General features: G+C 48.9%; 1 protein-coding gene across 1 annotated transcript in view; it reads right to left on the bottom strand.

The window, feature by feature from the left end:
* The window catches only part of LOC129837578 (thyroglobulin-like), an 89,350-nt gene that overhangs the window by 22,873 nt on the left and 39,278 nt on the right, over nucleotides 1-27,199 (bottom strand). The window contains exons 34-42 of the mRNA XM_055903858.1: nucleotides 14,439-14,550; nucleotides 14,135-14,214; nucleotides 13,650-13,793; nucleotides 12,805-12,870; nucleotides 10,926-11,060; nucleotides 8,296-8,472; nucleotides 6,698-6,905; nucleotides 5,440-5,531; nucleotides 4,458-4,613 (exon numbers count right to left, since the gene is read on the bottom strand). Coding sequence (XP_055759833.1) covers nucleotides 4,458-4,613; nucleotides 5,440-5,531; nucleotides 6,698-6,905; nucleotides 8,296-8,472; nucleotides 10,926-11,060; nucleotides 12,805-12,870; nucleotides 13,650-13,793; nucleotides 14,135-14,214; nucleotides 14,439-14,550 — 1,170 coding nt within the window. The remainder of the gene's footprint in view (nucleotides 1-4,457; nucleotides 4,614-5,439; nucleotides 5,532-6,697; nucleotides 6,906-8,295; nucleotides 8,473-10,925; nucleotides 11,061-12,804; nucleotides 12,871-13,649; nucleotides 13,794-14,134; nucleotides 14,215-14,438; nucleotides 14,551-27,199) is intronic.

Genomic DNA, 27,199 nt, shown 5'->3' with positions numbered 1-27,199 from the left:
GTGTTGCAGGGCTTTATAGAAGAGCTGTCTGGGAGGGACCCAGTGGTTTAGTAGGTGTGGCTGTGTTGCAGGGCTTTATAGAAGAGCTGTCTGGGAGGGGCCAGTGGTTTAGTAGGTGTTACTGTGTTGCAGGGCTTTATAGAAGAGCTGTCTGGGAGGGGCCAGTGGTTTAGTAGGTGTGGCTGTGTTGCAGGGATTTATAGAAGAGCTGTCTGGGAGGGGCCAGTGGTTGAGTAGGTGTTACTGTGTTGCAGGGCTTTATAGAAGAGCTGTCTGGGAGGGACCAGTGGTTTAGTAGGTGTTACTGTGTTGCAGGGCTTTATAGAAGAGCTGTCTGGGAGGGGCCAGTGGTTTAGAGGTGTGGCTGTGTTGCAGGGCTTTATAGAAGAGCTGTCTGGGAGGGACCAGTGGTTTAGTAGGTGTTACTGTGTTGCAGGGCTTTATAGAAGAGCTGTCTGGGAGGGACCAGTGGTTTAGTAGGTGTTACTGTGTTGCAGGGCTTTATAGAAGAGCTGTCTGGGAGGGGCCAGTGGTTTAGTAGGTGTTACTGTGTTGCAGGGCTTTATAGAAGAGCTGTCTGGGAGGGGCCAGTGGTTTAGTAGGTGTTACTGTGTTGCAGGGCTTTATAGAAGAGCTGTCTGGGAGGGGCCAGTGGTTTAGTAGGTGTTACTGTGTTGCAGGGCTTTATAGAAGAGCTGTCTGGGAGGGACCAGTGGTTTAGTAGGTGTGGCTGTGTTGCAGGGCTTTATAGAAGAGCTGTCTGGGAGGGACCAGTGGTTTAGTAGGTGTGGCTGTGTTGCAGGGCTTTATAGAAGAGCTGTCTGGGAGGGACCCAGTGGTTTAGAGGTGTTACTGTGTTGCAGGGCTTTATAGAAGAGCTGTCTGGGAGGGACCAGTGGTTTAGAGGTGTGGCTGTGTTGCAGGACTTTATAGAAGAGCTGTCTGGGAGGGGCCAGTGGTTTAGTAGGTGTGGCTGTGTTGCAGGGCTTTATAGAAGAGCTGTCTGGGAGGGACCAGTGGTTTAGTAGGTGTTACTGTGTTGCAGGGCTTTATAGAAGAGCTGTCTGGGAGGGGCCAGTGGTTTAGTAGGTGTTGCTGTGTTGCAGGGCTTTATAGAAGAGCTGTCTGGGAGGGACCAGTGGTTTAGTAGGTGTTGCTGTGTTGCAGGGCTTTATAGAAGAGCTGTCTGGGAGGGACCAGTGGTTTAGTAGGTGTGGCTGTGTTGCAGGGCTTTATAGAAGAGCTGTCTGGGAGGGGCCAGTGGTTTAGTAGGTGTTGCTGTGTTGCAGGGCTTTATAGAAGAGCTGTCTGGGAGGGACCAGTGGTTTAGTAGGTGTGGCTGTGTTGCAGGGCTTTATAGAAGAGCTGTCTGGGAGGGACCAGTGGTTTAGTAGGTGTGGCTGTGTTGCAGGGCTTTATAGAAGAGCTGTCTGGGAGGGACCAGTGGTTTAGTATGTGTTACTGTGTTGCAGGGCTTTATAGAAGAGCTGTCTGGGAGGGGCCAGTGGTTTAGTAGGTGTTGCTGTGTTGCAGCGCTTTATAGAAGAGCTGTCTGGGAGGGGCCAGTGGTTTAGTAGGTGTTACTGTGTTGCAGGGCTTTATAGAAGAGCTGTCTGGGAGGGACCAGTGGTTTAGTAGGTGTTACTGTGTTGCAGGGCTTTATAGAAGAGCTGTCTGGGAGGGGCCAGTGGTTTAGAGGTGTGGCTGTGTTGCAGGGCTTTATAGAAGAGCTGTCTGGGAGGGGCCAGTGGTTTAGTAGGTGTGGCTGTGTTGCAGGGCTTTATAGAAGAGCTGTCTGGGAGGGACCAGTGGTTTAGTAGGTGTTACTGTGTTGCAGGGCTTTATAGAAGAGCTGTCTGGGAGGGGCCAGTGGTTTAGTAGGTGTTGCTGTGTTGCAGGGCTTTATAGAAGAGCTGTCTGGGAGGGACCAGTGGTTTAGTAGGTGTTGCTGTGTTGCAGGGCTTTATAGAAGAGCTGTCTGGGAGGGACCAGTGGTTTAGTAGGTGTGGCTGTGTTGCAGGGCTTTATAGAAGAGCTGTCTGGGAGGGGCCAGTGGTTTAGTAGGTGTTGCTGTGTTGCAGGGCTTTATAGAAGAGCTGTCTGGGAGGGACCAGTGGTTTAGTAGGTGTGGCTGTGTTGCAGGGCTTTATAGAAGAGCTGTCTGGGAGGGACCAGTGGTTTAGAGGTGTTACTGTGTTGCAGGGCTTTATAGAAGAGCTGTCTGGGAGGGGCCAGTGGTTTAGTAGGTGTTACTGTGTTGCAGGGCTTTATAGAAGAGCTGTCTGGGAGGGGCCAGTGGTTTAGTAGGTGTTACTGTGTTGCAGGGCTTTATAGAAGAGCTGTCTGGGAGGGGCCAGTGGTTTAGTAGGTGTTACTGTGTTGCAGGGCTTTATAGAAGAGCTGTCTGGGAGGGACCAGTGGTTTAGTAGGTGTGGCTGTGTTGCAGGGCTTTATAGAAGAGCTGTCTGGGAGGGACCAGTGGTTTAGTAGGTGTGGCTGTGTTGCAGGGCTTTATAGAAGAGCTGTCTGGGAGGGACCCAGTGGTTTAGAGGTGTTACTGTGTTGCAGGGCTTTATAGAAGAGCTGTCTGGGAGGGACCAGTGGTTTAGAGGTGTGGCTGTGTTGCAGGACTTTATAGAAGAGCTGTCTGGGAGGGGCCAGTGGTTTAGTAGGTGTGGCTGTGTTGCAGGGCTTTATAGAAGAGCTGTCTGGGAGGGACCAGTGGTTTAGTAGGTGTTACTGTGTTGCAGGGCTTTATAGAAGAGCTGTCTGGGAGGGTCCAGTGGTTTAGTAGGTGTTGCTGTGTTGCAGGGCTTTATAGAAGAGCTGTCTGGGAGGGACCAGTGGTTTAGTAGGTGTTGCTGTGTTGCAGGGCTTTATAGAAGAGCTGTCTGGGAGGGACCAGTGGTTTAGTAGGTGTGGCTGTGTTGCAGGGCTTTATAGAAGAGCTGTCTGGGAGGGGCCAGTGGTTTAGTAGGTGTTGCTGTGTTGCAGGGCTTTATAGAAGAGCTGTCTGGGAGGGACCAGTGGTTTAGTAGGTGTGGCTGTGTTGCAGGGCTTTATAGAAGAGCTGTCTGGGAGGGACCAGTGGTTTAGTAGGTGTGGCTGTGTTGCAGGGCTTTATAGAAGAGCTGTCTGGGAGGGACCAGTGGTTTAGTATGTGTTACTGTGTTGCAGGGCTTTATAGAAGAGCTGTCTGGGAGGGGCCAGTGGTTTAGTAGGTGTTGCTGTGTTGCAGGGCTTTATAGAAGAGCTGTCTGGGAGGGGCCAGTGGTTTAGTAGGTGTTACTGTGTTGCAGGGCTTTATAGAAGAGCTGTCTGGGAGGGACCAGTGGTTTAGTAGGTGTTGCTGTGTTGCAGGGCTTTATAGAAGAGCTGTCTGGGAGGGGCCAGTGGTTTAGTAGGTGTGGCTGTGTTGCAGGGCTTTATAGAAGAGCTGTCTGGGAGGGACCCAGTGGTTTAGAGGTGTTACTGTGTTGCAGGGCTTTATAGAAGAGCTGTCTGGGAGGGACCAGTGGTTTAGTAGGTGTTACTGTGTTGCAGGGCTTTATAGAAGAGCTGTCTGGGAGGGGCCAGTGGTTTAGAGGTGTGGCTGTGTTGCAGGGCTTTATAGAAGAGCTGTCTGGGAGGGACCAGTGGTTTAGTAGGTGTGGCTGTGTTGCAGGGCTTTATAGAAGAGCTGTCTGGGAGGGACCCAGTGGTTTAGTAGGTGTGGCTGTGTTGCAGGGTCTTTTAGAGTTGCTGTCTGAGGGCTCCTATCACCAAGACTATGCATCATACTCTAAAACACAAAGTGCTGTCTCGGATAACAAAGTTGAAACTTGAACACACAGACACACAGTCCTTCCACATGTCTGTGAGTGTGCCAGCTGTGTGCTATGGTTGGCTAGCTGACTGTGGAGAGAGTCACTCCTCCCTCTCAGTGCCACATCAGCACAGAACACACCATCAGCAGAGATGTGTTTCCCTCCCTCCCCCCCAATCCCCCACCTCTCCCTCCCCCCTCTCTCCCCCCCACCCCATCTCTCCCTCCCCCCTCTCCCCATCTCTCCCTCCCCCCTCTCCCCATCTCTCCCTCCCCCCTCTCTCCCTCCACCCCATCTCTCTCTCCCCCCCACCCCATCTCTCCCTCCCCCCTCTCCCCATCTCTCTCTCCCCCCTCTCCCCATCTCTCCCTCCCCCTCCACCCCATCTATCCCTCCGGGCCCCCTAAGCCCTCCACAGCAGCAGAATACCAACAGTAAACATGTCATCCTCTCCCCTTCACTTTCATCGTGACCTGATTCTAACTTCACGTAACTATCTTCCTTCTACTTTAACATTCACTTATTATGCGCTCTCAGATCCAAATGTGAGTTCAGATTTAGAAGAGAGCACTCGTGACTTTTGTTACTTTTGAAAGCATATAACCTATAAGATAATTGAATGCTGCTTCTAACGTGTGTTAACGGGAGCACCTGTGCTGAGGAATCCGAACGCTGCAACCCTGGTGTTGACGGTAACCACGACGATGTTGCCGATGGCAGCCAGGTAGGAGCCGTCCAGTAGAGATGGTGTGCCATTGCTGGCTGCTCCAGACGGGTTGTGGAAGAACACCAGAACCGCTGCGCTCCCTCTCTATCAGAGGAAAAGACAAGAACAGGAACGACATGGCAGACCCAACGGTCAATCTGAGGGACCGGTAGTGGAGTGGTGTCTGAGGTGTCTAGGGCCGGCAGACCCAACGGTCAATCTGAGGGTCCGGTAGTGGAGTGGTGGTTGAGGTGTCTAGGGCTTACTAAAGGAGACGTCAACAGGGCTTCTAGTGCAACGGTCAATCTGAGGGACCGGTAGTGGAGTGGTGTCTGAGGTGTCTAGGGCTTACTAAAGGAGACGACAACAGGGCTTCTAGTGCAACGGTCAATCTGAGGGACCGGTAGTGGAGTGGTGGTTGAGGTGTCTAGGGGTTACTAAAGGAGAGATCAACAGGGCTTCTAGTGCAACGGTCAATCTGAGGGACCGGTAGTGGAGTGGTGGTTGAGGTGTCTAGGGCTTACTAAAGGAGAGATCAACAGGGCTTCTAGTGCAACGGTCAATCTGAGGGACCGGGAGTGGAGTGGTGTCTGAGGTGTCTAGGGCTTACTAAAGGAGAGATCAACAGGGCTTCTAGTGCAACGGTCAATCTGAGGGACCGGTAGTGGAGTGGTGTCTGAGGTGTCTAGGGCTTACTAAAGGAGACGTCAACAGGGCTTCTAGTGCAACGGTCAATCTGAGGGACCGGTAGTGGAGTGGTGTCTGAGGTGTCTAGGGCTTACTAAAGGAGACGTCAACAGGGCTTCTAGTGCAACGGTCAATCTGAGGGACCGGTAGTGGAGTGGTGGTTGAGGTGTCTAGGGCTTACTAAAGGAGACGTCAACAGGGCTTCTAGTGCAACAAAGATCTCTATAGGTACAATGTGACTTACGATGCCGCTGGGGACGAAGATGTTGAGGTACAGACAGTCTTCACTGCTGGCTGATGACTCCACAGCTCCAGGCTGCAGACAGCTGGGTCTACCATGGGAAACATCCACAACAACAAGATTACAGGACACATTAACACACTGCAGATAAGGAACCAACACAGACACACACTAAAACAACAGATAGACAGATATGAGACAAACAAAGAAATACCATTACACGTGGTGCAAATATGGAACCAACACAGACAGACACTCAGACAGACACTCAGACAGACACTCAGACAGACACTCAGACAGACACTCAGACAGACACTCAGACAGACACTCAGACAGACACTCAGACAGACACTCAGACAGACACTCAGACAGACACTCAGACAGACACTCAGACAGACACTCAGACAGACATTCTTAAAGAGATTGAACAGGATTTTTAGCCCTTACAAATTCATAACACATCATAGAAATTGCATGGAGCCCCAGACCGAGGGTGATTGACCGTCATCTTGAACTTCTTCCATTGTCTAATAATTGCGCCAACAGTTGTTGCCTTCTCACCAAGCTGCTTGCCTATTGTCCTGTAGCCCATCCCAGCCTTGTTCAGGTCTACAATTTTATCCCTGATGTCCTTACACAGCTCTCTGGTCTTGGCCATTGTGGAGAGGTTGGAGTCTGTTTGATTGAGTGTGTGGACAGGTGTCTTTTATACAGGTAACGAGTTCAAACAGGTGCAGTTAATAGAGGTAATGAGTGGAGAACAGGAGGGCTTCTTAAAGTAAAACTAACAGGTCTGTGAGAGCCGGAATTCTTACTGGTTGGTAGGTGATCAAATACTTAGGTCATGCAATAAAATGCTAACTAATTACTTAAAAATCATATACAATGTGATTTTCTGGATTTTTGTTTTAGATTCCGTCTCTCACAGTTGAAGTGTACCTATGATAAAAATTACAGACCTCTACATGCTTTGTAAGTAGGAAAACCTGCAAAATTGGCAGTGTATCCAATACTTGTCTGCCCCTGAACAAGGCAGTTAACCCACTGTTCCTAGGCTGTCATTGTGAATAAGAATTTATTCTTAACTGACTTGCCTAGTTAAATAAAGGTAAAATATTTTTAGATTTTTTTTTAAATAACATTTTCAGAGACCCGTTTTGGCTCGTGAACGCAACTTTCAAAACTACTGGATGAAATTATACAAAACCTTTCTAACGCATCTTAAAAAATATCTTCCTCCACAGAGTCATTGTTTACCTGGTAATCGTGGCGTTCCATGTGCCACTCCATTCAGCAGGCTGTGGGGGGGCGAAGCGGAGGGCTCTGATAGGAGGACGAGCGTACGGAACTCCCAAGAACTGTCTGACTGTCTTCCTGTCTGACCCGAGCAGCGTTGTCATGGCCTCTCCCTGGAGCGTTCCAGAGTGAGCCGGGATAAACACTGACGTCAACTCCGCCTTGGGTTCTGGATCCCAGAGAAAAAATAATCATCAGTCAGAGGGAAGCCTGGACTGACAACTATGGGCCCTGGTCAACAGTAGCGTAACATATAGGGAACAGGGTGCCATTTGGGACGGAGTCACCGTCTGCACTGGAATCAACCAGCTGTAAAACTCATTCAGCACCTCTCTGAAGATAAATAACGCTTTCTAATAATAATGATCATCATACAATTAGTAGGCTGCAGTGATTGACATGACCTAACCCACCAATAAACATCCATGTTTCTTCAAACACTAGACATATTAGCAGCAGTAAAGTGAGCCAGGGTCAGGGATGTATAGTGAGCCAGGGTCAGGGATGTATAGTGAACCAGGGTCAGGGATGTATAGTGAGCCAGGGTCAGGGATGTATAGTGAACCAGGGATGTATAGTGAACCAGGGTCAGGGATGTATAGTGAGCCAGGGTCAGGGATGTATAGTGAACCAGGGCCAGGGATGTATAGTGAGCCAGGGTCAGGGATGTATAGTGAGCCAGGGTCAGGGATGTATAGTGAACCAGGGCCAGGGATGTACAGTGAACCAGGGTCAGGGATGTATAGTGAGTCAGGGTCAGGGATGTACAGTGAACCAGGGTCAGGGATGTATAGTGAACCAGGGTCAGGGATGTATAGTGAACCAGGGTCAGGGATGTATAGTGAACCAGGGTCAGGGATGTATAGTGAACCAGGGTCAGGGATGTATAGTGAACCAGGGTCAGGGATGTATAGTGAACCAGGGTCAGGGATGTATAGTGAACCAGGGATTTATAGTGAACCAGGGTCAGGGATGTATAGTGAACCAGGGTCAGGGATGTATAGTGAACCAGGGTCAGGGATGTATAGTGAACCAGGGTCAGGGATGTATAGTGAACCAGGGTCAGGGATGTATAGTGAGCCAGGGTCAGTGATGTATAGTGAACCAGGGTCAGGGATGTATAGTGAGCCAGGGTCAGGGATGTATAGTGAACCAGGGTCAGGGATGTATAGTGAGCCAGGGTCAGGGATGTATAGTGAACCAGGGTCAGGGATGTATAGTGAACCAGGGTCAGGGATGTATAGTGAGTCAGGGTCAGGGATGTATAGTGAACCAGGGTCAGGGATGTATAGTGAGCCAGGGTCAGGGATGTATAGTGAGTCAGGGTCAGGGATGTATAGTGAACCAGGGTCAGGGATGTATAGTGAGCCAGGGTCAGGGATGTATAGTGAACCAGGGTCAGGGATGTATAGTGAGTCAGGGTCAGGGATGTATAGTGAACCAGGGTCAGGGATGTATAGTGAACCAGGGTCAGGGATGTATAGTGAACCAGGGTCAGGGATGTATAGTGAACCAGGGTCAGGGATGTATAGTGAACCAGGGTCAGGGATGTTGCCCACCTTTGTGGAGGTAGACCTGGAGAGCTGACTCTCTGATGACCAGCCGACAGTCCTGACCTCCAGTGGTGGTGGTAGTGGAGGGGCCACAGGCCAGGGTGTCTGGGTAGAGGACACAGCGGACAGCCGAGTCGGTCCGCCCCACTGACACCACAGCACAGGAGTCAGCCTCCTCACAGGCTGAGGGGAGACACACAGACACAGTTTAACGGACAGAAAAGGAGACTAGAGAGAGGTAGATACAAGGATTGGGGTTCAGACAGGAGAGACCGAGGAGGAGCACAGATGAGGGGTACAGACAGGAGAGACCGAGGAGGGGCACAGATGAGGGGGTACAGACAGGAGAGACCGAGGAGGGGCACAGATGAGGGGTACAGACAGGAGAGACCGAGGAGGGGCACAGATGAGGGGTACAGACAGGAGAGACCGAGGAGGGGAACAGATGAGTGGTACAGACAGGAGAGACCGAGGAGGGGAACAGATGAGGGGTACAGACACGAGAGACCGAGGAGGGGCACAGATGAGGGGTACAACCAGGAGAGACCGAGGAGGAGCACAGATGAGGGGTACAGACAGGAGAGACCGAGGAGGGGCACAGATGAGCGATACAGACAGGAGAGACCGAGGAGGGGCACAGATGAGGGGTACAGACAGGAGAGACCGAGGAGGGGCACAGATGAGGGGTACAGACAGGAGAGACCGAGGAGGGGCACAGATGAGGGGTACAGACAGGAGAGACCGAGGAGGGGCACAGATGAGGGGTACAGACAGGAAAGACCGAGGAGGGGCACAGATGAGGGATACAGACAGGAGAAACCGAGGAGGGGCACAGATGAGGGATACAGACAGGAGAGACCGAGGAAGGGCACAGATGAGGGGTACAGACAGGAGAGACCGAGGGGCACAGATGAGGGGTACAGACAGGAGAGACCGAGGAGGGGCACAGATGAGGGGTACAGACAGTAGAGACCGAGGAGGGGCACAGATGAGGGGTACAGACAGTAGAGACCGAGGAGGGGCACAGATGAGGGGTACAGACAGGAGAGACCGAGGAGGAGCACAGATGAGGGGTACAGATGAGGAGCACAGACAGGAGAGTCCGAGGAGGGGCACAGATGAGGGGTACAGATGAGGAGCACAGACAGGAGAGACCGAGGAGGGGCACAGATGAGGGGTACAGACAGGAGAGACCGAGGAGGGGCACAGATGAGGGGTACAGACAGGAGAGACCGAGGAGGGGCACAGATGAGGGGTACAGACAGGAGAGACCGAGGAGGGGCACAGATGAGTGGTACAGACAGGAGAGACCGAGGAGGGGCACAGATGAGGGGTACAGACAGGAGAGACCGAGGAGGGGCACAGATGAGTGGTACAGACAGGAGAGACCGAGGAGGGGCACAGATGAGGGGTACAGACAGGAGAGACCGAGGAGGGGAACAGATGAGTGGTACAGACAGGAGAGACCGAGGAGGGGAACAGATGAGTGGTACAGACAGGAGAGACCGAGGAGGGGCACAGATGAGGGGTACAGACAGGAGAGACCGAGGAGGGGAACAGATGAGTGGTACAGACAGGAGAGACCGAGGAGGAGCACAGATGAGGGATACAGATGAGGAGCACAGACAGGAGAGACCGAGGAGGGGCACAGATGAGTGGTACAGACAGGAGAGACCGAGGAGGGGCACAGATGAGGGGTACAGACAGGAGAGACCGAGGAGGGGCACAGATGAGGGGTACAGACAGGAGAGACCGAGGAGGGGCACAGATGAGGGGTACAGACAGGAGAGACCGAGGAGGGGCACAGATGAGTGGTACAGACAGGAGAGACCGAGGAGGGGCACAGATGAGGGATACAGATGAGGAGCACAGACAGGAGAGACCGAGGAGGGGCACAGATGAGGGGTACAACCAGGAGAGACCGAGGAGGGGCACAGATGAGGGATACAGATGAGGAGCACAGACAGGAGAGACCGAGGAGGGGCACAGATGAGTGGTACAGACAGGAGAGACCGAGGAGGAGCACAGATGAGGGATACAGATGAGGAGCACAGACAGGAGAGACCGAGGAGGGGCACAGATGAGGGGTACAACCAGGAGAGACCGAGGAGGGGCACAGATGAGGGATACAGATGAGGAGCACAGACAGGAGAGACCGAGGAGGGGAACAGATGAGTGGTACAGACAGGAGAGACCGAGGAGGGGCACAGATGAGGGGTACAGACAGGAGAGACCGAGGAGGGGCACAGATGAGGGGTACAGAAAGGAGAGACCGAGGAGGAGCACAGATGAGGGGTACAGAAAGGAGAGACCGGGGAGGGGCACAGATGAGGGGTACAGACAGGAGAGACCGAGGAGGGGCACAGATGAGGGGTACAGAAAGGAGAGACCGAGGAGGAGCACAGATGAGGGGTACAGAAAGGAGAGACCGAGGGGCACAGATGAGGGGTACAGACAGGAGAGACCGAGGAGGGGCACAGATGAGGGGTACAGACAGGAGAGACCGAGGAGGGGCACAGATGAGGGGTACAGACAGGAGAGACCGAGGAGGGGCTTAAACCCCTCTTGCCAGGGGGCATGTGTGGTCCTGAGTTGGGGGACGTTGACCTCTGGCACACGATGAAGATGTTTCTCACCAGACAGACACCAGTCTCTGGTCCTGTCCAGGTCCTCAGCGATGTCTTTACTGATGTGAATAATGTCAAACGTGGAGATGGACGGATCCACCAGAGTCGAGGACGCATCCAGGAGTCTCCACTCACTCAAAGTCACTGGCAGAGAGACACACATCTTTATCAGCAGGGGATGCATCTAACACACTGTCTGCATTTAACACATTGTCCCATAGGGCTCTGTTCAGAAGCAGTGTCCTACACAAGGTGAAAGACTCCATATTTGGGATGCAGCCATTGAAATGTATTTTAATGTCAAAAGGACAGAGCTCTCTTAAGCATCCAATTCCAACACTATCTAGTGTGCTAGATGGTAATGAGAGCAGTTGAAAGCCTGTGACCTCCTCTGTCTAATGGACAGGTTTCTAGCTACTGGAGCCGTTGGAGACAGCATCTCCTCTGTCTAATGGACAGGTTTCTAGCTACTGGAGCCGTTGGAGACAGCATCTCCTCTGTCTAATGGACAGGTTTCTAGTTACTGGAGCCGTTGGAGACAGCATCTCCTCTGTCTAATGGACAGGTTTATAGTTACTGGAGCCGTTGGAGACAGCATCTCCTCTGTCTAATGGACAGGTTCATAGTTACTGGAGCCGTTGGAGACAGCATCTCCTCTGTCTAATGGACAGGTTTATAGTTACTGGAGCCGTTGGAGACAGCATCTCCTCTGTCTAATGGACAGGTTTCTAGTTACTGGAGCCGTTGGAGACAGCATCTCCTTTGTCTAATGGACAGGTTCATAGTTACTGGAGCCGTTGGAGACAGCATCTCCTCTGTCTAATGGACAGGTTCATAGCTACTGGAGCCGTTGGAGACAGCATCTCCTCTGTCTAATGGACAGGTTTCTAGTTACTGGAGCCGTTGGAGACAGCATCTCCTCTGTCTAATGGACAGGTTTATAGTTACTGGAACCGTTGGAGACAGCATCTCCTCTGTCTAATGGACAGGTTTATAGTTACTGGAACCGTTGGAGACAGCATCTCCTCTGTCTAATGGACAGGTTCATAGTTCCTGGAGCCGTTGGAGACAGCATCTCCTCTGTCTAATGGACAGGTTCATAGTTCCTGGAGCCGTTGGAAACAGCATCTCCTCTGTCTAATGGACAGGTTCATAGCTGCTGGAGGGTATGGAGGAAGTGTGTCTAATTAAAGGCTAAGTGGGAAACACGGTGGCTTGTAAACATTTCAGCACGTCAGCACAATGAAAGCTCGCAAAATGACCATGTTAGTTTGTCTCTTTGATGTGAGGGCGGGGGGGGTTCCCTTTGAACACACACAAATGTGAAATGGGTTGTCGCCCAAACAGCACCCCGTTCCCCATAATGCACTATTTTTTAACAGAGCCCTATGGGCATTGGTCAAAAGTAGAGCACTATATAAGGAATAGGCTCACGAGTGGCGCAGGGGTCTAAAGCACTGCATCTCAGTGCTAGAGGCGTCACTACAGACCCTGGTTCTAACCCGGGTTGTATCACAACCGGCCGTGATCGGGAGTCTCATAGGGCGGCGTACAATTGGCCCAGCTTTTGTCTGTGTTAGGGGAGGGTTTGGCCGGTGTAGGCCGTCACTGTAAATAAGAATTTGTTCTTAACTGAGTTGCCTAGTTAAATAAAGGTTAAATAGAGGTTAAATAAAGGTTAAATAAAAGATACACAGAAGGAACAGGGGGCCATTTGGGCCTCATCCAGAGACAGAAAGGCCGACGTGTTTCTATCCAACCATATACAGAAGGATGACAGCAGGAGTAAACACACAGTAGTCTGTTTACTGGAGCTGACGTCTCAAACTAACAGTGGGATGTATTGTACATTCTAACTCCTGAGGAGAAATATTAACTGCACTCTTACCATTCTTTGAAGGAACACGTAGTTCGAAACTGGGGCACAATCGTGGTGATTTAGTCCACTGGTTCACTGTGGGGAACAATGGAAACGTTTGAGTCCTCACGTAATCAATTATGATCAGAATCCTTATATTCCTTAATGATCAGAAAACAACTTGGCTAATAAAGGTGTCTGTTAGATCACGTGGCTCTGCAACACCAACTGGAGGAAATATGTATTAACCCTGTGTCCCAAATAGCACCCTAGGGCACGACATAGATAGGGTGCCACTTGAAACAGAAACAAGTGTGTTAGCTATAAAGGGACTCTTAAGAATAGAAACATTACCACAGAGTCTGAGAATTTCTCAAAAAAAGTAAGAACAATTTGTAGTCGCTGAAATCCTTACCAGGTGGCAACATATAACCCACAAAAAGAGATCAACAGCTGAAGCAGAATAACACGTGTATCTGTTTAAATCAGTGTGCAGCGTCTCCTTGTCTGTGTCCCAAATAGCACACTATTCCCCCAATGGGCTCTGATCAAACGTAGTGCACTATAAAGAGAAGGTTCCATTTGGGACGCACAGACTGTAACCAGGGCAACGCCGCTGTCACTATTTCCAGAAGAGAAAGTAACATTCAAGACATCAAACCTAAAAGGTAAGACACAACTCAAGATGTTAGCCAGATGTTGGTCAAGATGTGTTTCATGCCTCCTCGCTGAGTAAGGTACCCTAAACGTTGTAGCGTTTCAAATGGCACCCTATTCCCTATGTAGTGCACTACTTTTGACCAGGAGCCCATAGGGAATAGGGTGCCATTTGGGAGTCACCCTGTACCTACTTATCCTCAGACGTTTACACACACCTGGTTTCTCGTACCAGCCAAGCGGATACACGCCGGTTTCTACTTTGGACGGGGTGCAGTCCTGGACTCTCCAGGTTGTCCTCTCACCTTCACCACATGTCTGGATGCCAAAGCTGTTCAGAGTCAGGCAGAGAACGTCTGGTCCTGGATGGAGACAGCCCACACACACACACACACACACACACACACACACACACACACACACACACACACACACACACACACACACACACACACACACACACACACACACACACACACACACACACACACACACACACACACACACACACACACACACACACACACACACACACACACACACACCACACACACACTTGAGGAAATATTTGTGTCTCCTTTGGACTTTGGAGCTATATTGTGATTGTTTCCCTCTTCTCTCTTGCCCCTTGAACTTTGAATGTCGGAGAAATTGTCAGCACTGTAAAAACATGTCAATAAATATCTTGACTGAAATAACTGACCAGGTGACTGTGTGTCCCTGACGTATCCGATTCCACGGCAACACGGGTCTTCATCACAACTCCGTTCACACTCACGGAACCTGGAACAAACACAAAGCAGGCACACACTTTTTCTCTGGGGAAACAAAACAGGAACTGTAAAAGACTTTGTCATTATCCTACTACTCATGCAGTAAAAAAATGGTTTTCCTAAAGAAGATTTTTGTTATTGCTTGAAGTAGTGAAATACGTTTTACTGTGGGTGGTGGTGGTAGTAAGAACAGAACCAGTGAGACCCAGGTAACACTGCCCTAAGGTCTCTTACCCCTCAGTGATAGGCTTGGCACTCAGGTTGACACGGCTACGGACGGAATAAGACACCATCTTCTTAAAGGGAACATGGCTGTAAAAACTCTCCACGCTTCCAGTCAGATCAACTGTTAAAACACAACAGACAGAACAACACAAATGAGCTCCTGAAATAATAGAAAATGACATTTTTTCTGGAGAAAAACTGTGTGTGCTTCCTTCAGCTGTTTTAATGGAGAGAAGTTGATGACGTTTTAGAGGCTAATGTATTATTCTGGTAAATAATATGGTAGTGGGATAAGTTGAAGAAGCACTACAGCACCTCACTACAACACACTGACCAAGAACCTACCAGGGATCTCATCCTGCAGCACCACACTACAACATACTGACCAAGAACCTACCAGGGATCTCTTCCTGCAGCACACTGACCAATAACATACCAGGGATCTCATCCAGCAGCACATCACTACAACATACTGACCAAGAACCTACCAGGGATCTCATCCTGCAGCACATCACTACAACATACTGACCAAGAACCTACCAGGGATCTCATCCTGCAGCACCACACTACAACATACTGACCAAGAACCTACCAGTGATCTCATCCTGCAGCTCACACTACAACATACTGACCAAGAACCTACCAGGGATCTCATCCTGCAGCACCACACTACAACACACTGACCAAGAACCTACCAGGGATCTCATCCTGCAGCTCACACTACAACATACTGACCAAGAACCTACCAGGGATCTCATCCTGCAGCACATCACTACAACATACTGACCAAGAACCTACCAGGGATCTCTTCCTGCAGCACACTGACCAATAACATACCAGGGATCTCATCCAGCAGCACATCACTACAACATACTGACCAAGAACCTACCAGGGATCTCATCCTGCAGCTCACACTACAACATACTGACCAAGAACCTACCAGGGATCTCATCCTGCAGCACATCACTACAACATACTGACCAAGAACCTACCAGGGATCTCTTCCTGCAGCACACTGACCAATAACATACCAGGGATCTCATCCAGCAGCACATCACTACAACATACTGACCAAGAACCTACCAGGGATCTCATCCTGCAGCACATCACTACAACATACTGACCAAGAACCTACCAAGGATCTCATCCTGCAGCACATCACTACAACATACTGACCAATAACCTTCCAGGGATCTCATCCTGCAGCACATCACTACAATATACTGACCAAGAACCTACCAGGGATCTCATCCTGCAGCACATCACTACAACATACTGACCAATAACCTTCCAGGGATCTCATCCTGCAGCACATCACTACAATATACTGACCAAGAACCTACCAGGGATCTCATCCTGCAACACATCACTACAACATACTGACCAAGAACCTACCAGGGATCTCATCCTGCAGCACATCACTACAACACACTGACCAAGAACCTACCAGGGATCTCATCCTGCAGCACATCACTACAACATACTGACCAAGAACCTACCAGGGATCTCATCCTGCAGCACATCACTACAACACACTGACCAAGAACCTACCAGGGATCTCATCCTGCAGCACATCACTACAACATACTGACCAAGAACCTACCAGGGATCTCATCCTGCAGCACATCACTACAACATACTGACCAAGAACCTACCAGGGATCTCATCCTGCAGCACACTGACCAAGAACCTACCAGGGATCTCATCCTGCAGCACATCACTACAACATACTGACCAAGAACCTACCAGGGATCTCATCCTGCAGCACACTGACCAAGAACCTACCAGTGATCTCATCCTGCAGCACATCACTACAACACACTGACCAAGAACCTACCAGGGATCTCATCCTGCAGCACACTGACCAAGAACCTACCAGGGATCTCATCCTGCAGCACATCACTACAACACACTGACCAAGAACCTACCAGGGATCTCATCCTGCAGCACATCACTACAACATACTGACCAAGAACCTACCAGGGATCTCATCCTGCAGCACACTGACCAAGAACCTACCAGTGATCTCATCCTGCAGCACATCACTACAACACACTGACCAAGAACCTACCAGGGATCTCATCCTGCAGCACATCACTTTCCACCAACAGAAAGAACAATGTCGTACTCTTTGCCTGAATGGACTCTGTCTAACGGAGCTCAATGTTTCCCTAACTAGTATGGTTCATTATGACTGGGCTACAGTACAGTACTCTGGCCAGGGTTGCTGGGTCTGAGAGAATCTGGCTGTGGTCTTGAAGTACAGGATGTCCCAGAGAGAGCCCTGTTCCTGTCTGAACAGCCCCGATGTCAACAGCCCAGAACCCTTTAATGAGAGGAAACAAGGGTTTAATGAGCAAATCAAGGAGAGACGTAACTAGCTGTCTGCTTGGAAATGAGTTTTATACAGAGGGAAGCACAGTTTTGGACAATATGTTACTGACCCCATTACCATAAGGCCCAGCATTTTGGTCTGGTGGGCATTTTCTGTACGTACAACATGTCTCTAATAACAACAGACAACAGGTTGCTGTTAAACGGGATGAGTTGGGGGTACTTGTGATAATATTATGTGATCTTGACTAGATAAAGTCTCCACTACCGTGGCTAAGAGACTACATGTGACAGGTAGCAAAAAATGTCCCTCAAAATCAAGTGGATTAATTTATTTAATTTTCCATCTGGTCTGCATCTATAAATGACTCTGGTACACCGGCAGCAGACTCCCCTCAGAGTGAGAGAGAAGTGACAGTATCAATATATCATTATGCACACCTCTAGCAGCCTCGTGGTTAGAGCGTCGGACCAGTAACCGAAAGGTTGCTGGATCGAATCCCCGAGCTGACAACGTAAAAAATCTGTCGTTCTGCCCCTGAGCAAGGCAGTTAACCCACTGTTCCCCAAAGACGTGGATGTCAATTAAGGCAGCCCCCCCGCACCTCTCTGATTCAGAGGGGTTGGGTTAAATGCAGAAGACACATTTCAGTTGAAGGCATTTAGTTGGACAACTGACTAGGTATTCCCCTTGCCTTTCCTCACCCTCCCCGCTGTGGCTCTAGTGATGGGTAAGTCTAGACTCCTGCTTGAGGTGATTCATCGTCTCATTACGGAGATACTAAATAAAACGACCTAGGCTTAGAAAAAGAAGACATTTGTATTCCTGGAACTAGTCACCAGTCTCTCAAGCATCTGTTAGTCTCTTTACTGCTTGTGTTTGGACTTGAACATTTTTTTTTTTTTAAGTATTTGAGAGGGAAAAAAGGACACTGGACTTGATTAGTTCACTGGACTAGAGTGTTGAGTGTAATCCACTGTGTTAGTCTGGGTAGAGTTAGTTCACTGGACTAGAGTGTTGAGTGTAATCCACTGTGTTAGTCTGGGTAGAGTTAGTTCACTGGACTAGAGTGTTGAGTGTAATCCACTGTGTCAGTCTGGGTAGAGTTAGTTCCTGGACTAGAGTATTGAGTGTAATCCACTGTGTCAGTCTGGGTAGAGTTAGTTCACTGGACTAGAGTGTTGAGTGTAATCCACTGTGTCAGTCTGGGTAGAGTTAGTTCACTGGACTAGAGTGTTGAGTGTAATCCACAGTGTCAGTCTGGGTAGAGTTAGTTCACTGGACTAGAGTGTTGAGTGTAATCCATTGTGTCAGTCTGGGTAGAATTAGTTCACTGGACTAGAGTGTTGAGTGTAATCCACTGTGTCAGTCTGGGTAGAATTAGTTCACTGGACTAGAGTGTTAAGTGTAATCCACTGTGTTAGTCTGGGTAGAGTTAGTTCACTGGACTAGAGTGTTGAGTGTAATCCACTGTGTTAGTCTGGGTAGAGTTAGTTCACTGGACTAGAGTGTTGAGTGTAATCCACTGTGTCAGTCTGGGTAGAGTTAGTTCACTGGACTAGAGTGTTGAGTGTAATCCACGGTGTTAGTCTGGGTAGAGTTAGTTCACTGGACTAGAGTGTTGAGTGTAATCCACTGTGTCAGTCTGGGTAGAATTAGTTCACTGGACTAGAGTGTTGAGTGTAATCCACTGTGTCAGTCTGGGTAGAGTTAGTTCACTGGACTAGAGTGTTGAGTGTAATCCATTGTGTCAGTCTGGATAGAATTAGTTCACTGGACTAGAGTGTTGAGTGTTAGTCTGGGTAGAGTTAGTTCACTGGACTAGAGTGTTGAGTGTAATCCACTGTGTTAGTCTGGGTAGAGTTAGTTCACTGGACTAGAGTGTTGAGTGTAATCCACTGTGTCAGTCTGGGTAGAGTTAGTTCACTGGACTAGAGTGTTGAGTGTAATCCACTGTGTTAGTCTGGGTAGAGTTAGTTCACTGGACTAGAGTGTTGAGTGTAATCCACTGTGTCAGTCTGGGTAGAATTAGTTCACTGGACTAGAGTGTTGAGTGTAATCCACTGTGTCAGTCTGGGTAGAATTAGTTCCTGGACTGTGGAAGGACAGCAGCAGTGTTAAAACATGTTCTACTATCAGAGTGCTTAGAGCTCTATGATGATACAGACAGACCTGTAGAGAAGCTCTATGATGATACAGACAGACCTGTAGAGAAGCTCTATGATGATACAGACAGACAGACCTGTAGAGAAGCTCTATGATAATACAGACAGACAGACCTGTAGAGGAGCTCTATGATAATACAGACAGACCTGTAGAGAAGCTCTATGACAGACAGACAGACCTGTAGAGAAGCTCTATGATGATACAGACAGACAGACCTGTAGAGAAGCTCTATGATAATACAGACAGACCTGTAGAGAAGCTCTATGATGATACAGACAGACCTGTAGAGGAGCTCTATGATGATACAGACAGACCTGTAGAGGAGCTCTATGATAATACAGACAGACCTGTAGAGGAGCTCTATGATGATACAGACAGACCTGTAGAGAAGCTCTATGATGATACAGACAGACCTGTAGAGAAGCTCTATGATGATACAGACAGACCTGTAGAGAAGCTCAGAGAGCTCAGAGATCTTTAAGAGCAGTAGAGATTACATGCTGCTGTCATAACAGAATGTGTCTGTGTTCAGAGATCTTTAAGAGCAGTAGAGATTACATACAGCTGTCATAACAGAATGTGTCTGTGTTCAGAGATCTTTAAGAGCAGTAGAGATTACATGCTGCTGTCATAACAAAATCTGTCTGTGTTCAGAGATCTTTAAGAGCAGTAGAGATTACATACAGCTGTCATAACAGAATCTGTCAGTGTTCAGAGATCTTTAAGAGCAGTAGAGATTACATACAGCTGTCATAACAGAATCTGTCTGTGTTCAGAGATCTTTAAGAGCAGTAGAGATTACATGCTGCTGTCATAACAAAATCTGTCTGTGTTCAGAGATCTTTAAGAGCAGTAGAGATTACATGCTGCTGTCATAACAAAATCTGTCAGTGTTCAGAGATCTTTAAGAGCAGTAGAGATTACATGCTGCTGTCATAACAAAATCTGTCTGTGTTCAGAGATCTTTAAGAGCAGTAGAGATTACATACAGCTATCATAACAAAATCTGTCAGTGTTCAGAGATCTTTAAGAGCAGTAGAGACTACATGCTGCTGTCATAACAACATCTGTCTGTGTTCAGAGATCTTTAAGAGCAGTAGAGACTACATGCTGCTGTCATAACAACATCTGTCTGTGTTCAGAGATCTTTAAGAGCAGTAGAGATTACATACAGCTGTCATAACAAAATCTGTCAGTGTTCAGAGATCTTTAAGAGCAGTAGACACTACATGCTGCTGTCATAACAAAATCTGTCAGTGTTCAGAGATCTTTAAGAGCAGTAGAGATTACATACAGCTGTCATAACATAATCTGTCAGTGTTCAGAGATCTTTAAGAGCAGTAGAGATTACATACAGCTGTCATAACAGAATCTGTCAGTGTTCAGAGATCTTTAAGAGCAGTAGAGATTACATACAGCTGTCATAACAGAATCTGTCAGTGTTCAGAGATCTTTAAGAGCAGTAGAGATTACATACAGCTGTCATAACAGAATCTGTCAGTGTTCAGAGATCTTTAAGAGCAGTAGAGATTACATACAGCTGTCATAACAGAATCTGTCAGTGTTCAGAGATCTTTAAGAGCAGTAGAGATTACATACAGCTGTCATAACAGAATCTGTCAGTGTTCAGAGATCTTTAAGAGCAGTAGAGATTACATACAGCTGTCATAACAGAATCTGTCAGTGTTCAGAGATCTTTAAGAGCAGTAGAGATTACATACAGCTGTCATAACAGAATCTGTCAGTGTTCAGAGATCTTTAAGAGCAGTAGAGATTACATACAGCTGTCATAACAGAATCTGTCAGTGTTCAGAGATCTTTAAGAGCAGTAGAGATTACATACAGCTGTCATAACAGAATCTGTCAGTGTTCAGAGATCTTTAAGAGCAGTAGAGATTACATACAGCTGTCATAACAGAATCTGTCAGTGTTCAGAGATCTTTAAGAGCAGTAGAGATTACATACAGCTGACATAACAGAATATATTAATTGGATGAAGAACTTTCTAAGTCATTGCAAACAACGCATGTTCATCTACACTCAGTTCCTGGAAAGCCTTTGGGGCCGTCGGCTTTGGCAAGAGATTTGATTGGCCTTTTAGCCCATCAGCTAGTGGTACATCTGCTGCTGGAGTTAACAAGGGAGCAATTGTTTTGGGCCGTGAGAGGAGAGAGAGTGTGAGTGTGAGTGTGAGTGTGTGTGTGTGTGTGTGTGTGTGTGTAATAATGGTCCTCGTCCAGTGCTGAGTTGCAGTGGGTATGTTCCCCTGCAGATATCAAAGGGTTCTTTATAATGATGTCCCAGACAGTCACTGGTTCCACAGAGTCATGTTAATGAGGAAACCTTCACCTGCCTCAGCAAGCATATTAAACACGTTTTATTAAGGTAAAGATACTACTGAGCTAGCTAGCTGTTTGTAATACAACAGACGCACACAAAGCACCATTCAGAAAGACATGCCACCCAGCTGAATATCATATGGTCTGTATTAATCAACAACAAGAATCATTCTGTTTCACTGCTGCTGTGAAGATCAGGATAAAAATAACAAGAACTCTGGGTTACAGGCAAATGAATAGTCTGACAGCAGAGAGAGAAGGGGAGGGAAATGGAGAAGGGGATGGAGGGAGATGGGGAGGGAAAGAAGGGGAGGGAGAGAGAGATGGGGAGGGAAAGAAGGGGAGGGAGAGAGAGATGGGGAGGGAAAGGGAGATGGGGAGGGAGGGAGAGAGGGAAAGGGAAAGGGAGAGAAGGGAAGGGAGAGAGAGATGGGGAGGGAAATGGAGAAAGGGATGGAAAGGGAGAGAGAGAGGGGGAGGGACAGATGGGGAGGGAAAGGGAGAATGGGAGGGAAAGGGAGAGAGGGAGAGAGGGAAAGGGAGAATGGGAGGGAAAGGGAGAGAGGGAAAGGGAGAAGGGCGGGAGAGAGAAGGGGAAAGAGAGAAGGGGAGGGAGAGAGAAGGGGAAAGAGAGAAGGGGAGGGAGAGAGAAGGGGAAAGAGAGAAGCGGAGGGAGAGAGAGAGGGAAAGAGGGAAGGCTGGGGAGAGGGAGAAGGGGAGGGAAAGGGAGAGAGGGGGAGGGAGAAGGGGAGGGAAAGGGAGAGAGGGGGAGGGAAATGGAGAGAGGGGGAGGGAAAGAGGGAAGGGGAGGGAGAGAGGGGCAGGGAAAGGGAGGGAGGGAGAGAGGGGGAGGGAAAGGGAGGGAGGGAGAGAGGGGGAGGGAAAGGGAGAGAGGGGGAGGGAAAGGGAGAGAGGGGGAGGGAAAGAGGGAAGGGGGAGGGAGAGAGGTGGAGAGAGAGAGCGAAAGAGAAAAAGCAGATGCTCTTCAGAGAGCTGTATTGAACTTAACGTGACACTCAGGTTAGCTGTGACCACCAGTAGGACCATTGGATGTGTCCAGAAATGACCATAGGGCTCTGGTCAAAAGTAGTGCACTACATAGGGAATAGAGTGCCATTTGAATCACGGCATCTGACACAGACGACTAACTCACTCATGGCACAACATACTAAAAACACAGAGAATTCTGAAGAAGTCAGTGGTACTCCGTCAGGGGTATGCACTACGCGCATAAACACAGACAGGAAACATTCAAAACGGTCTTTAAAAATGTAAAAACTCTTGCCAATTAACACAAGCTGAGAGATAAAAGCAAGAGATAGTATCACAACAGCAGCTAAATGGACACCCTGGTTTGTGTCACCTTGGAAAAGAAGCCTGCTGTCATTTGAGCAAGAGCAGGATCACGCCACCGACATTACTCACAGGTCTACTTTCCCAACCCGCAGAGCTGCTCAAGTGTACGTCGGTGTCCCAAATGGCACCCTATTCCCTACATAATGCAGTACTTTTAATGAGCCCAGGTCAAAAGTAGTGCACTATTAAATAGGGAATAGGGTGCCTTTTGGGACGCTGGCTAAATAAGCGTGATCTCCCCGATCTAAATACATCCCCTCTGTTCCCTCTTCTAAGAGCTGGTCCCAAAATGGCACCCTATTCCCTTTACAGTGTGGTACTTTTGACTAGGACCCATAGGGATCTAGTCAAAGGTAGTGCACTAAAAAAGGGAATAGGGTTTCATTAGGGATGTATATTAGGGTAAAATAGTGCACTATATAGGGAATAGGGTGACATTTTGGGGGCCACCCAGAGCCAAGCAGTGGCAGTCGTCCTAACTTCTGATATACAGCCTTGTTGACCTGTTGCTAGGAACAACAAGACCAAAACAAGCCTAGAATCACAAACAGCGAGGCTGCTGGGATTCCCAACTTCATCAGTCATTATGAAGTAGAGGGAGGAAGGGAAGACAACACTAGTGATGGCTGGGCCAGTCATTATGAAGTAGAGGGAGGAAGGGAAGACAACACTAGTGATGGCTGGGCCAGTCATTATGAAGTAGAGGGAGGAAGGGAAGACAACACTAGTGATGGCTGGGCCAGTCAGTATGAAGTAGAGGGAGGAAGGGAAGACAACACTAGTGATGGCTGGGCCAGTCATTATAAAGTAGAGGGAGGAAGGGAAGACAACACTAGTGATGGCTGGGCCAGTCATTATGAAGTAGAGGGAGGAAGGGAAGACAACACTAGTGATGGCTGGGCCAGTCACTATGAAGTAGAGGGAGGAAGGGAAGACAACACTAGTGATGGCTGGGCCAGTCATTATAAAGTAGAGGGAGGAAAGGAAGACAACACTAGTGATGGCTGGGCCAGTCATTATGAAGTAGAGGGAGGAAGACAACACTAGTGATGGCTGGGCCAGTCATTATGAAGTAGAGGGAGGAAGACAACACTAGTGATGGCTGGCCCAGTCATTATAAAGTAGAGGGAGGAAGGGAAGACAACACTAGTGATGGCTGTGCCAGTCATTATGAAGTAGAGGGAGGAAGGGAAGACAACACTAGTGATGGCTGGGCCAGTCATTATGAAGTAGAGGGAGGAAGGGAAGACAACACTAGTGATGGCTGGGCCAGTCATTATGAAGTAGAGGGAGGAAGGGAAGACAACACTAGTGATGGCTGGGCCAGTCATTATGAAGTAGAGGGAGGAAGGGAAGACAACACTAGTGATGGCTGGGCCAGTCAGTATGAAGTAGAGGGAGGGAGGGAAGACAACACTAGTGATGGCTGGGCCAGTCATTATGAAGTAGAGGGAGGAAGGGAAGACAACACTAGTGATGGCTGGGCCAGTCATTATGAAGTAGAGGGAGGAAGGGAAGACAACACTAGTGATGGCTGGGCCAGTCATTATGAAGTAGAGGGAGGAAGGGAAGACAACACTAGTGATGGCTGGGCCAGTCATTATGAAGTAGAGGGAGGAAGGGAAGACAACACTAGTGATGGCTGGGCCAGTCATTATGAAGTAGAGGGAGGAAGGGAAGACAACACTAGTGATGGCTGGGCCAGTCAGTATGAAGTAGAGGGAGGAAGGGAAGACAACACTAGTGATGGCTGGGCCAGTCATTATGAAGTAGAGGGAGGAAGACAACACTAGTGATGGCTGGGCCAGTCATTATGAAGTAGAGGGAGGAAGGGAAGACAACACTAGTGATGGCTGGGCCAGTCATTATAAAGTAGAGGGAGGAAGGGAAGACAACACTAGTGATGGCTGGGCCAGTCAGTATGAAGTAGAGGGAGGAAGGGAAGACAACACTAGTGATGGCTGGGCCAGTCATTATGAAGTAGAGGGAGGAAGGGAAGACAACACTAGTGATGGCTGGGCCAGTCATTATGAAGTAGAGGGAGGAAGACAACACTAGTGATGGATGGGCCAGTCATTATGAAGTAGAGGGAGGAAGACAACACTAGTGATGGCTGGGCCAGTCATTATGAAGTAGAGGGAGGAAGGGAAGACAACACTAGTGATGGCTGGGCCAGTCATTATGAAGTAGAGGGAGGAAGGGAAGACAACACTAGTGATGGCTGGGCCAGTCATTATAAAGTAGAGGGAGGAAGGGAAGACAACACTAGTGATGGCTGGGCCAGTCATTATGAAGTAGAGGGAGGAAGGGAAGACAACACTAGTGATGGCTGGGCCAGTCATTATGAAGTAGAGGGAGGAAGGGAAGACAACACTAGTGATGGCTGGGCCAGTCATTATGAAGTAGAGGGAGGAAGGGAAGACAACACTAGTGATGGCTGGGCCAGTCATTATGAAGTAGAGGGAGGATGGGAAGACAACACTAGTGATGGCTGGGCCAGTCAATATGAAGTAGAGGGAGGATGGGAAGACAACACTAGTGATGGCTGGGCCAGTCATTATGAAGTAGAGGGAGGAAGGGAAGACAACACTAGTGATGGCTGGGCCAGTCATTATGAAGTAGAGGGAGGAAGGGAAGACAACACTAGTGATGGCTGGGCCAGTCATTATGAAGTAGAGGGAGGAAGACAACACTAGTGATGGATGGGCCAGTCATTATGAAGTAGAGGGAGGAAGACAACACTAGTGATGGCTGGGCCAGTCATTATGAAGTAGAGGGAGGAAGGGAAGACAACACTAGTGATGGCTGGGCCAGTCATTATGAAGTAGAGGGAGGAAGGGAAGACAACACCAGTGATGGCTGGGCCAGTCAGTATGAAGTAGAGGGAGGAAGACAACACTAGTGATGGCTGGGCCAGTCATTATGAAGTAGAGGGAGGAAGACAACACTAGTGATGGCTGGGCCAGTCATTATGAAGTAGAGGGGGGGAGGGAAGACAACACTAGTGATAGCTGGGCCAGTCATTATGAAGTAGAGGGAGGAAGACAACACTAGTGATGGCTGGGCCAGTCATTATGAAGTAGAGGGAGGAAGGGAAGACAACACTAGTGATGGCTGGGCCAGTCATTATGAAGTAGAGGGAGGAAGGGAAGACAACACTAGTGATGGCTGGGCCAGTCAGTATGAAGTAGAGGGAGGAAGGGAAGACAACACTAGTGATGGCTGGGCCAGTCAGTATGAAGTAGAGGGAGGAAGGGAAGACAACACTAGTGATGGCTGGGCCAGTCATTATGAAGTAGAGGGAGGAAGACAACACTAGTGATGGCTGGGCCAGTCATTATGAAGTAGAGGGAGGAAGGGAAGACAACACTAGTGATGGATGGGCCAGTCATTATGAAGTAGAGGGGGGGAGGGAAGACAACACTAGTGATAGCTGGGCCAGTCATTATGAAGTAGAGGGAGGAAGACAACACTAGTGATGGCTGGGCCAGTCATTATGAAGTAGAGGGAGGAAGGGAAGACAACACTAGTGATGGCTGGGCCAGTCATTATGAAGTAGAGGGAGGAAGGGAAGACAACACTAGTGATGGCTGGGCCAGTCAGTATGAAGTAGAGGGAGGAAGGGAAGACAACACTAGTGATGGCTGGGCCAGTCATTATGAAGTAGAGGGAGGAAGACAACACTAGTGATGGCTGGGCCAGTCATTATGAAGTAGAGGGAGGAAGGGAAGACAACACTAGTGATGGCTGGGCCAGTCATTATAAAGTAGAGGGAGGAAGGGAAGACAACACTAGTGATGGCTGGGCCAGTCAGTATGAAGTAGAGGGAGGAAGGGAAGACAACACTAGTGATGGCTGGGCCAGTCATTATGAAGTAGAGGGAGGAAGGGAAGACAACACTAGTGATGGCTGGGCCAGTCATTATGAAGTAGAGGGAGGAAGACAACACTAGTGATGGATGGGCCAGTCATTATGAAGTAGAGGGAGGAAGACAACACTAGTGATGGCTGGGCCAGTCATTATGAAGTAGAGGGAGGAAGGGAAGACAACACTAGTGATGGCTGGGCCAGTCATTATGAAGTAGAGGGAGGAAGGGAAGACAACACTAGTGATGGCTGGGCCAGTCATTATAAAGTAGAGGGAGGAAGGGAAGACAACACTAGTGATGGCTGGGCCAGTCATTATGAAGTAGAGGGAGGAAGGGAAGACAACACTAGTGATGGCTGGGCCAGTCATTATGAAGTAGAGGGAGGAAGGGAAGACAACACTAGTGATGGCTGGGCCAGTCATTATGAAGTAGAGGGAGGAAGGGAAGACAACACTAGTGATGGCTGGGCCAGTCATTATGAAGTAGAGGGAGGATGGGAAGACAACACTAGTGATGGCTGGGCCAGTCAATATGAAGTAGAGGGAGGATGGGAAGACAACACTAGTGATGGCTGGGCCAGTCATTATGAAGTAGAGGGAGGAAGGGAAGACAACACTAGTGATGGCTGGGCCAGTCATTATGAAGTAGAGGGAGGAAGGGAAGACAACACTAGTGATGGCTGGGCCAGTCAGTATGAAGTAGAGGG

The sequence above is a fragment of the Salvelinus fontinalis genome, chromosome 38 (genome assembly GCF_029448725.1).
Source record: "Salvelinus fontinalis isolate EN_2023a chromosome 38, ASM2944872v1, whole genome shotgun sequence".
Classification (NCBI taxonomy): domain Eukaryota; kingdom Metazoa; phylum Chordata; class Actinopteri; order Salmoniformes; family Salmonidae; genus Salvelinus; species Salvelinus fontinalis.
The sequence above is the reverse complement of the archived record's forward strand: the minus strand, read 5'-3'. Positions and strand labels throughout refer to the sequence as shown.